Genomic DNA, 12736 nt, shown 5'->3' on the forward strand with positions numbered 1-12736 from the left:
CTGGGACTACAGGCGCCCGCCACCGCGCCCGGCTAGTTTTTTGTATTTTTAGTAGAGACGGGGTTTCACCGTGTTAGCCAGGAGGGTCTCGATCTCCTGACCTCGTGATCCGCCCGCCTCGGCCTCCCAAAGTGCTGGGATTACAGGCTTGAGCCACCGCGCCCGGCCCATCACAATCTTTACTTGCTGAATTTTAAGGAAGGAAGGAAGGAGAATATGAGAACACTGGTGAAGATGCTGACAAATACACTTAGCAGACTTAATGGTTGGATGGATCCAGACTCCCAAATGATGCCTTAGGGATGCTGAAGGGAATTTGTGTACTTTAAAGGTAAATCCTCCTGCCTGCCAAGAGATGGAGGCTATCACTGGGAGGAAAGTTAACTTCCCTAAGACTTCCGTAAAAGCCATATATTAGTTGGATCCAAGTTGGACCAGACTGGGCTTGAATCCCAGCGCTGCCACATTGAGGCTGTGAGATCTGGCACCAGTTATCTAATCTTTCTGAGCCTAGTTTCTTTGTCTAATTTGGGAGTACAATCATGCCTGTAGCTAATGATTTTTGTGAAGACAGAAAGAGATAATCCAGGAAAGTGTTTAGCACTCATTTCTTCAGCTCTTTCTGTTGACCCATTCGCAGAGCTCAATGAACAATGTGTTCCTCCTCCCCACTTTTAGCCACAGAGGAAGGGGTACCCCAGATGTTATTGCCACTGTCTCTGGGACAAGTCTCATGCAAACTTTAGAACAAATCTTTGCAACAAGTCCCACTACTGAGCTTGCTGTAAACATCCTCCCTTCTCTTTTTGTACCCAATGGGAAGCTCTAAGACACACCTGTCTGGGTTGCTTTCCCCTGAAGAATGGTGGCAACCCTCAACCCTCAAACACTTCCTACTTGCATTTGTATCCCACATGGAAAGCCATTTTTTTGGATGGCATTCTATCATGAAACGTGAAAGCCTTTTCAGATTCATTTTTCTTTTCTGAAGAAACCATTCAAAATGTTATTCTTGAAGGGGGAAAAAAAGTTGATGCTTTATTTTTATTTATTTATTTATTTATTTATTTTTATTATACTTTAAGTTCTAGGGTACATGTGCACAACATGCAGGTTTGTTACATGTGTATACATGTGCCATGTTGGTGTGCTGCACCCATTAACTCGTCATTTACATTAGGTATATCTCCTAATGCTATCCCTCCCCCCTCCCCCCGCCCACAACAAGCCCCGGTGTGTGATGTTCCCCACCCTGCGTCCAAGTGTTCTCATTGTTCAATTCCCACCTATGAGTGAGAACATGCGGTATTTGGTTTTCTGTCCTTGTGATAGTTTGCTCAGAATGATGGTTTCCAGCTTCATCCATGACCCTACAAAGGATATGAACTCATCCTTTTTATGGTTGCATAGTATTCCATGGTGTATATGTGCCACATTTTCTTAATCCAGTCTATCATCGATGGACATTTGGGTTAGTTCCAAGTCTTTGCTATTGTGAATAGTGCTGCAATAAACATACGTGTGTATGTGTCCTTATTGATGCTTTACTTTTAGAACGTAATTATTACTTAAAACTTATGGTAACCTGCTATCCAAAAAGTAATAGTGCCTCTCATTTTCTCCTCACTAGGTTATGAAAATATAAATATCTCAGCCAATGTTTTGGAAAGTAAACAGCTAAAGGGAGCCACCCAGGAGGAATGGAATTACAACAAGGAAAAGTGGCGTTATGCTTTGGAAGACAAATACGTCAACAAATATCCCACACCATTGATTAAAACAGAACGATCTCCAGAAAACCTAACAAAGAACACAGCCCTGCAGAGTCTAGATCCCTCAGCCAAGCCATCACAGTGGAAAAATGAAGCTGTAGGGAATAAGAGAGAAGCCACCCATTATTATTATTCAGAAGATTTTAAAGGTCAAATGGAAAAATCACAGGCACTGTATATTCCAAAAGATGCTTATTTCTCCATGATGGATAAAGATGTACCTTCTGCATGTGCTGTGGCTGAGCAGAGAAGCAACCTAAACCCAGGAGATCACGAAGACACAAGAAATGCTCTCCCTCCTGTACAAGATGGAGAAGTCACCACTGGCAAGTATGCTACAAATTTAGCAGAATCCGTGCTGCAGGATGCGTTTATTAGATTATCTCAGTCTCAGCCCACATTACCCCAGGAATCTGCAGTCAGTGTTTCTGTAGGAAGTTCTCTGCTTCCCAGTTGCTATTCCACAAAAGATACAGTGGTTTCTCGGTCATGGAATGAGCTCCCCAAAATCGTCGTTGTTCAGAGTCCAGATGGCAGCAATGCTGCCCCCGAGCCAGGCATCTCCTCATGGCCTGAGATGGAAGCCTCTGTTGAAACCTCAAGTCTCCTCTCTGGAGAGAACCCCAGCAGACAACCCCAGAGTGCTCTAGAAGTGGCGTTAGCTTGTGCAGCCACTGTGATTGGAACCATTTCCAGTCCACAGGCCACAGAAAGACTCAAAATGGAGCAAGTGGACTCAAACTTTCCACTAGGGGGCAGTGGTGCACTGCAAACGCAAGCACCCCAAGGACTCAAGGAACCTTCCATCAATGAATACTCCTTTCCATCTGCTTTGTGTGGCATGACCAGGTGGCCAGTGCCGTGGCTGTCTGTGGTCTAGGTGAAAGAGAGGAGATGACATGCTCAGTGGCTCCAAGTGGTGGCCTCTCGCCTGCAGCTGAGGCTTCTGAAGCCATGCCCCCACTTTGTAGTTTAGCAAGCATGGAGCTTGGCAAGGAAGCCATTGCTGAGGGATTGCTCAAGGAGGCTGCTCTGGTTTTAACAAGGCCTAATACCTACAGTAGTATTGCAGACTTCTTGGACTCCATGAACAGGAGAATCATGGAAACTGCTTCAAAGTCTCAGACCCTGTGCTCAGAAAATGTCCTCAGGAATGAACTGGCACATACCTTGTCCAATGTTATCCTGAGGCATTCCATTGATGAAGTTCACCACAAAAATATGATAATTGACCCCAATGACAACAGGCATTCATCTGAAATTCTGGACACCTTAATGGAAAGTACAAATCAACTGCTTTTCGATGTGATATGCTTCACGTTCAAGAAGATGAGTCATATTGTACGGCTTGGTGAATGTCCTGCTGTCCTTTCTAAGGAGACCATCAGAAGGAGGGAGACAGAACCTGGCTGCCAGCCATCTGATCCGGGTGCTAGTCTAGCTTGGACAAAAGCCACTGAATCCTCCAGCAGCTCTCCACTTAGCAATTCACACAACACGAATCTTGTCATCAACAATCTTGTGGATGGCATGTATTCAAAACAAAACAATGGTGGAGTGAGGCCAGGCCTCTTCAAGAACCCCAGGCTGCAGTCAGAATTATCACATAGTCACAGAGTGCCCGATTCTTCGACTGCTACAACATCCCCCAAGGAAATATATCTGAAAGGAACAGCAGGAGAGGATGCAAAAAGCCCTCATCACAGTGAGAATGAATGCAGAGTCTCTTCCGAAGCACAAAGGTCCCCGACGGTTGGCCATTCCAGAAGCGGTTCCCAGGAGGCTGAGGACAGTATCCACCCAAACACCCAAGAAAAGTACAACTCTGCCACATCTTGCATCAACGAAGTTCAAGTCAACCTGTCCGTGTTAGGGGATGACTTGCTGCTTCCTGCTCAATCCATACTTCAAACAAAGCATCCAGACATCTACTGCATTACAGACTTTGCGGAAGAATTAGCAGACACGGTCGTCTCCATGGCAACTGAAATTGCAGCGATTTGCCTTGACAACTCCAGTGGAAAACAACCCTGGTTTTGTGCATGGAAAAGAGGGAGTGAGTTTCTGATGACACCCAATGTACCCTGCCGATCCTTGAAGAGGAAGAAAGAGAGCCATGGGAGCGGGGCCACTGTGAGGAAACACAAGCCGCCCCGGCTCAGTGAGATCAAGAGGAAGACGGATGAGCACCCTGAGCTTAAAGAGAAACTGATGAACAGGGTTGTGGATGAGTCCATGAACCTTGAGGATGTCCCAGATTCTGTCAACCTTTTTGCCAATGAAGTGGCAGGCAAGATCATGAACCTATCGGAGTTCTCTATGGTGGACGGCATGTGGCAGGCGCAGGGCTATCCCCGGAATCGGTTACTGAGTGGTGACAGGTGGAGCCGGCTGAAGACCTCCAGCTGTGAAAGCATTCCTGAGGAAGATTCCGAGGCCAGGGCCTATGTCAACAGCCTGGGCTTAATGAGCACACTGAGCCAGCCAGTCAGCAGGGCCAGCTCTGTCTCCAAACAGTCGAGCTGTGAGAGCATCACCGAGGAGTTTTCCAGGTTCATGGTGAACCAGATGGAAAATGAAGGGAGAGGATTTGAGTTACTGCTGGATTACTATGCTGGCAAGAACGCCAGCAGCATTCTGAGCTCAGCCATGCAACAGGCATGCCGGAAAAGTGACCACCTCAGTGTGAGGCCAAACTGTCCCTCTAAGCAGTCCAGCACAGAGAGCATCACTGAGGAGTTCTACAGGTACATGCTGAGGGACATCGAAAGAGACAGCAGAGAAAGCACCTCCTCCAGACGGAGCAGCCAGGATTGGACAGCCGGCCTGCTGTCTCCTTCTCTGCGATCCCCGGTGTGCCACAGACAGTCGTCCATGCCAGACAGCAGATCCCCATGCTCCAGGCTGACAGTGAATGTACCCATCAAAGCCAACTCTTTAGATGGCTTTGCTCAGAACTGCCCACAGGATTTCCTAAGCGTGCAGCCGGTCAGTAGCGCGTCCTCATCCGGTCTCTGCAAATCTGACTCTTGCTTGTATCGGAGAGGTAGGACTGATCACATCACGAACATGTTAATTCATGAAACGTGGGCGAGCTCCATTGAGGCCCTCATGCGCAAGAACAAAATCATTGTGGATGATGCAGGGGAAGCCGACACTGAGCCTGTTTCTGGTGGCTCTCCCTCACAAGCAGAGACGTGTGCAAATAGATTAGCTGCCAGCAGGATGTGCAGTGGGCCAACTCTGCTTGTTCAGGAGTCTCTCGATTGCCCAAGGAAAGACTCTGTTACCGAATGTAAACAGCCCCCAGTGTCATCTTTGAGCAAAACTGCTTCTCTTACAAACTACAACCCTTTAGATTCTAAAAAGGAAACTTCCTCGTGTCAGGACACTGTAGCAATAAACCACAAAAGACTATCACTTTGCTCAAGGGAAGTGCCTTTGATTCAGATTGAAACAGATCAGCGAGAAGCCTGTGCTGGGGAACCTGAACCCTTCCTTTCCAAAAGCAGCCCCCCAGAGGAAGCAGAAGAGCATTCAAATGACAAAAACATCCCAGATGTGGTGAGAGGTGGAGACACAGCCGTGAGCACTTGTCAAATCCATAGGTGAGTGAATCGTCTCTTAGACTACATAGAGTGCATGTGGTGGAGTTTGCATCTTAATCAGTGTTTAGTCTAAATTTTAGACATAAAGGATTTGATTGGTGCAAGAACTAAATTTTCAAAACCAAAAATAATGACCTCCTAGGTTAAGATGCATTTATGGTAGAGAGTTGAAAGTAAACGTCTTCTTAAAATCTCCAAAGCAAATTAAACTCATCTATATAACCAAAGAATTAAGATATAATTCCCCCCATTAAAATTAATCTCCTGTGGTTTCCTACCTTTTAAAATTCATTCATGGCAATTTTTAAGCAAATAATAATCTTAATAATATATGATGCAATAATATTAATCATAAATGATGCAACTTATTCATTTGAAAACAGTTAAATTTAAATAAATATTAGCATTGGCATTTGACATTAAATATTTTGGCATCATTTTTCTCTCCTCTCCTTTTTCTTCTCCATAGAGTCTCTCCTTTCAAGTTTTGCTTTCTCTTTTTGTTTTTTGTCTTTTTCTAAAGATCTTGCCAAGGACACTGTGTCCCACAAGGGCTGGCCCTTTAGATGCCTGGTATAATTCTGGCAGTGTAAATGCAAAGCAACACTGAAGTATTGTTATTTAAACAGCTCTTTTCCAGAAAATTATGACGTAGTTGACAATCCATTTTGAATTTGACACAAGGTAATAATTTCTCTGAGGCTGCTTAAAGAACTCTCCATTCCTTTTACAACTTATATTTTCTGTAGAAAATTTGTAAGATCCTTGAATATGAGACCATTGTATCATTTCTTTAGCTTTGGTTTGTAGTTAAACAAAACAGGACAACAAAAAAGGAAGCTAGTGGCCTTGGAAAACCTGAGTTGGAGAAGTCTTTTCAGAGCCATATGCCTATATTGTTTATGATTTACCAAAAGCCCGTGATTTTTAAATGTTTAGTGGCAATCAACAAGTTGAACACAACCTTCATCAAATTTCAGCAGCTCTCTGAAAGTCTTTGATACTTTTCTACTTCCACCAGGGAAGGAGAAGGGATTCATCCTCAGGTACCACCAGTGCTGCCCATTAGAGGGCATCATTACTGGTGTGGTTATGGTTGAGTGTATTTGGTACAGAGTGTCTAAGTGGATTTAAATATTTCTTTTTCAGCCAATCAGTACTAAGAACTTAATTTTCCAATCAGATGAAACCCTGGAAGAATAAGGAGAAAGGATGAAAACATAAAAGCAAAGAACACAAAGCTAAATCAAATGACGTAGGCAGAGCTAACCAAGAAGACACATTTTTATACATCAGTAGTTCTCCAGCTATAGACAATATGTATCAAAGCATTTTATCTAGGTGATATGGAGAATTACAAATTTTTTAAAGTGATCAGAGTTAAACAAACAAATTAGCTCATGTGTAATTCTTTAGAATTACCTTAACCTGAAATACAAGAAAAAGGAAAACCCTTCTTATAGAATCTAGATGCCTGACTTGGAGTCTTCTTTAACACAGATATCTTAAACCCAGCTGAGATTTTTAACCAAAGAATGACTAGTTAGGGAACGTTCATGAAACAGTAGTTCAACAAGATTTGTGGTTGTAGGCTGAGATCAAATAGCAATTGTCCCTGAAGTTGAACAAAATTCGTTATACAATTGTGAATTAAATGTCACTGATATTATCCTTAAAATAGGATATTTTGGAAATATGTATGAAGTCCCCAAATGGCTTAGGTTTGTATTACATAGAATGGCCCAAGAATATACCCTTTCAAATCATGATTTCTGGTTTGGTTTTCCACTAATAAAACAAAAAGGAATGTGGAGTCATCCACCCTAGAAATTCAAGACCTACATCTGCTTCCAAAACATAAGGACTAAATATTGAAAATGTTTTTCTTTGCGGAACAATATAAAGAATTATTAAGAACATGGATTTCACTAACCTTGTAACTATGCAACCTTGAGCAACTTCTCTGTTTACCAAAGTTTACTCACCTATAGGTGGGAATAATAATTATCTTCTAAGAGGATCTTTAAGGTTTTATTAAGGAAATGCACATAAATCTCTCAACTCAGGGCCTCGCCTATTGTCATAAATGCTTGCTTTTTGGTTGTTGTCATTGCTGTTTGGGGTTAGGGTACATGATTGCCCTTATTCCAGGAATTTTTTTTCCAAAAGAAATATCTTAAAGGCCTGGTGCAGTGACTCATGCCTGTAATCTCAGCACTTTGGGAGGCTGAGGCAGGTGGATCACGAGGTCAGGAGTTCAAGACCAGCCTGGTCAAGATGATGAAACCCTGTCTCTATTCAAAATACAAAAATTAGCCATGTGTGGTGGCAAGAACCTGTAATCCCAGCTACTCAGGAGGTTGAGGCAGAGAATTGCTTGAACCTGGGAGGTGGAGGTTGCAGTGAGCCGAGATCATGCCACTGCACTCCAGCCTGGGTGACAGGGCAAGACTCTGTCTCGAAAAAAAAAAAAAAAGAAAAGAAAAGAAAAAGGAAAAAAAAAGAAAAAGGAATATCTTATAAACATTACGAGAATTTTATTAAAACAAGAGAATTTCCAGATTTTGCTAGAGGGAAAATTAACCATATTTAGATTATTACATTTTCTAAGCTCAGAGATGTTATAGAATTTCATTAGTCAAAATAGCTAAGTACAAAACTGTCTTCTCCGTGAAGCAGTTCTTCTCCCTTACACACAAACAAGGTAAGTGGCATATGGACTCTTAATTTTGTTTGGAGATGGGGAGGCGTCATGTCCTGAAAATAATTTTAGGCTACTTTCTTTAGGCATGTTTTCATGATTCTTACTTTAAAAAATGTTATTTACGCTCAATATGCTAAAATAAAAATCACTTCCTTACATTTTTGATAAAGGAATAACAACTTCAGAATTTATTGGACTTTTTGATAAGTTGAGACCACAAAGTATAAACAACAAACTGAGAATTCTGGACATTCATATGCTGTATGTACTTACTGACATCATCTTATGTTTTAGAAACATATTTTAGGTTGTGTATCTATTTATATTTGCTTCAAGAAAAAAAAATTATTCATCCAACAAATATTTGAGTGCTTACTCTGACCAGCAATTGGCCTTGGGGCTGAAAACACAGAAGAAAATAGAAAGACTTGGTATCTACTCTCATAGTTCTTACACACGAGTGGGAGAGACAGGGAGAGTACATAGGAAAACCTTTTGAAAAAATATTATTGTACAGTGTGATGAGAGAAAAAAATAAAAAGTAATGTGGTAGCAAATAACTGGTAGGGAAAGTGGATACTTAGATAGGATGTTGGCATTTGAGATGAGACCTGCAGGAAGAGAAGGTGCCAGCCGTGGGAAGAACGAGAGTGATAGACTTGCATTTTAAGCATTGTGGTGATCTAGCCAGCCTGAAAAATGTTCCCACTGTGAGTCACCTAGAGATCCTGGATTAAGTATAATAAACATCCTTTTATGTACGAAGCTGATTTTTTTTTTTTTTTAAAGAAAGACAAGCAAATAAGCTTTAGTGATCTATTGCCCAGAATGGTGAATGTAATCAATAACAATGCATTGTATATTCTCTTTTTTTTTTTTTTTTTTGAGATAGAGTCTCACTCTGTCACCCAGACTGGAGTGCTGTGGTGCAACCACGGCTCACCGCAGCCCCAACCTCCTGGGCACAAGCAATCCTCCCACCTCAGCCTTTCAAGCAGCTGGGACTGTAGGTGTGCACCACCATGCCTGCTCAATTTTTTAACTTTTTGTGGAGATGGAGATCTCACTCTGTTACCCAGGCTGGTCTCAGACTCCTGGGCTCAAGTGATCCTGCCACCTCAGCCTCCCGAAGTGCTGGTATTACAGGTGTGAGCCACTGTGCCCGGCCTGTATATTTCAAAACTGTTAAAAGATTAGATATTAAATGCTTTCACCACAACAAAATATAAGTATGTGAGGTGCTAGATTTGTTAATTAGTGTGACTTAATCATTCCACAAGGTAAAACTATATGAAAACATCACAGTATATGCCATATAATAGATACAATTACTGTCAATTTAAAAAATTGACAAGCAGGTGTGGTATATTCCCCATGGATTTGGCTGTTTGGCACCACCGTCTAAAACAGCAGCCCCTAAGAGCCCTTATCTGGAGAGATGGAAGCAGAATGCTGTCTGCCATTTATGATTTACCCTCATTTCTATATCCTCAGGAATTATTTTATTTACCCTTATTTGCAAGGCTAATCTTAACAATAGTAATTACAAAAATTTCAGAGGTTAAAAAAAAAGAATTTGAAAAGGTAGTAAATGAAAGCTGACTCTGCTTGCCTTTGAGGGCATCTACCAGTCTCTGTAGCCTAAAAATTCATTTTCTAAAGGCTAGTGGAAACCAGGAAATGAGGGTCCACGAGTGGTGAAGACTTGGAACTGAGCCAGACTTCCACATCCTCAAGGGTTACAACCTCAGTAATAGTGTGAACTATGGAAAAAGTTCACCCACCAGAAGAGTGAACTGATTTAAAAAAAAAAAAGTGTCTTTCGGGGTTCCAGCTCTGGGTACGAGGAGAAAGCAATCCCCTGGAGAATTTATAACCACAGCTTACCCTAATGTGATTTTGCCATTCTAATTTGCATTATACTTGTGGTCCAGGAAATCCCAAGCTGGTGAGTTACCTTAAAGCAATGTCAGGTTAACAACCCTGTGAGAGCTTGGCAGAGACAAAAATAAAATCTCTGGAGAGTTAAGCCGAGTCTTAAAGGATTTCAACAAATAAAACTCCATCAAATATGAGCTCAGAGTCTTAAACTGAGAGACACACAAGGAATCAAGGCACTGTAAGAAAGACTCAGCACAAACATGAAGAGGCAGAATTAGCCCCATCAAAGTTCTCAGACACTGGAATTATTAAATACAGAATGTAAAGTACTTATGTTTAATATTTGGAAAAAATGAGACATACAAAATAGGAGCAAGAAAGAAACCACCATCAGAATAGAATAAGGTAGATATAAAATCAATCAAATACTACTACAATGATGAAAAGTATAATAATTGAAATCAAAAACCACTAGATAGAAAAACATATGAATTGTTGAAATCAAAACCACAATGGCATACCTGCAGAGAGAACTTTAAAGATAAATGTGAAAGAACTTCTGTTTCTATTCACAATGAAGTTATTGAAACTCAACTTGCCCTCCATCCATGAATAATTTTTTCTCTTGAGATGGAGTCTTGCCCTGTCACCCAGGCAGGAGTGCGGTGGTGCGACCTCGGCTCACTGCAATCTCTGCCTCCCAGTTGCAAGCCATTCTCCTGCCTCAGCCTCCCATGTAGCCGGGATTACAGGCACATACCAATGCCACCACACCCGGCTAATTTTTCTTTTGTATTTTTAGTAGAGATGGGGTTTCACCATGTTGGCCAGGCTGGTCTCGAACTCCTGACCTCAAGTGATCCACCTGCCTCTGCCTCCCAAAATGCTGGGATTGCAGGCATGAACCACTGTGCCTGGCCCATCCATGAATAATTTTTTAATGGGCAGAATTAAACAACTGTTTTCATACATTGTATGACAAACAGCACATTGAGCAAAGGGAAACAAACATGATTAGCCCTATAGTTGCCCTCACTTTCTATCTGGATTGCCTTTTCAGTGCAAAGAGGGAAATCCTGAGCAGAGTTCAGTGGGCACAATGAGGTGAGGAGACACAGACTAGAGGGAGATATGCAGAGAAAGAAGAGGAACCTGCACAGGAAGCCCCTCGACCTGTTGCTGAGCAGTGAGGCATGCATGCATAGGTACAGCCCCATGACGCTAGAGAGTTGTAAGCTGAACAATGCCACAAGCTCACATAGTACTAGAAGATGTTTAGTCCCAACTAGCCAGAGTGAAGAATCCATGTTACATACACACAGTACTTAGTAGAGACCCTAAAAATATCACATCATAGAATTAAGGGTAAACTACCCCTAAAAATAAAGGCTAATCTACACTTGTTCTAACAAAACTTAAAAGCAAACATCAAAAAGATCAAGCTGAACTGAAACTAATTTAATCTAGAATAAAGTTCAACATTGTTTAAAGAAAAGATGACGAAATCTAGTACTCCACAACATAAACTTGCAATGTAACATCCAAGCAAAAAAATGCTACACAAAGAAGTAAAATATCACTCATAATAAGGAGTATAATCATCAAAAGAAACTTATCCAGAAATTACAGAGAAGATGAAATTAGCAGACAAGGACTTAAATATCTCTTATAAATATGCTGAAAGATTTAAAGGTACACATGAATATAAGATTTGATGGAAGTTATAAACTCACAAATTAAGAAATATAATGAACTCTAAGCACGATCAACAGAAGAAAATCACATCAAGGCACATGATAATCAAATTATTAAAAACAAATCATAAAGAAATGTCTTAAAAGCAGCCCAGAGAAAAAAAAATTATGTACTAAGGAGCACAAATAAAAACTGTAGATGTTTTATCAGAAACAATGTAAGATAAAAGACAAAGCATGACAACTATACTACGCTGAAGGAGAAAAAAAACTGTCAGCCTAGTATATTTTATCCAGCAAAAATTCCTTCAAAAATAAAGGCTATTCATTAATAGGAAGATTCAATATTGTCAAGATGTCAGTTCTTCACAACTGAATCTATAGATTCATTGCAATCCCAATCAAAATTCCAGCAAATTATTTTGCAGATATCAACAAACTAATTCCAAAGTTTATATGGAGACCAAAAGACCAAGAATATTGAACACAAGATTGAAGAGGAAGAACAAAGTCAGAGAATTGAGACTACCTGACATGATGATTTACTGTACAGCTATAGTAATCAAGATAGTGTGGTATTGGCAAAAGAATTGATAATCAATGGAACAGAACAGAGAGCCCAATAATAGACACCCACAAATACAGTCAATGGATCTTTGACAAAGAAACAAAGGCAATATATTGAAGAAAAGATAGTCTTTTCAACAAACAGTACAGAAACAACTGGACATTTACATACCAAAGAAAATGAATCTAGACACAGACATTACACCCTTTGCAAAAAATAACACGAATGGATCACAGACCTAAATGTAAACACAAAGTTATATAACTCCTGGAATGGCCGGGTACAGTGGCTCAAGCCTGTAATTCCAGCACTTTAGAAGGCCAAGGCGGGTGAATCACCTGAGGTCAGGAGTTTGAGACAGCCCAGTCAACATGGTGAAATGCTGTCTCTACTAAAAATACAAAAATTAGTTGGGTGTGGTGGTGCGCCTATAATCCCAGCTACTCAGGAGGCTGAGACAGGAGAATCTCTTGAACCTGGGAGGTGGAGGTTGCAGTGAGCTAAGATCA

At 41.2% G+C, this 12736-nt stretch overlaps 1 protein-coding gene across 1 annotated transcript in view; it reads left to right on the forward strand.

The window, feature by feature from the left end:
* The window catches only part of SPHKAP (SPHK1 interactor, AKAP domain containing), a 217942-nt gene that overhangs the window by 182961 nt on the left and 22245 nt on the right, over window positions 1–12736 (forward strand). Inside the window, 2 exon segments of the mRNA XM_033229965.1 lie at window positions 1631–2614; window positions 2617–5380. Of these exon segments, the coding sequence (XP_033085856.1) occupies window positions 1631–2614; window positions 2617–5380 (3748 nt within the window).

The sequence above is a fragment of the Trachypithecus francoisi genome, unplaced genomic scaffold (genome assembly GCF_009764315.1).
Source record: "Trachypithecus francoisi isolate TF-2019V2 unplaced genomic scaffold, Tfra_2.0 Lachesis_group13, whole genome shotgun sequence".
Lineage (NCBI taxonomy): Eukaryota > Metazoa > Chordata > Mammalia > Primates > Cercopithecidae > Trachypithecus > Trachypithecus francoisi.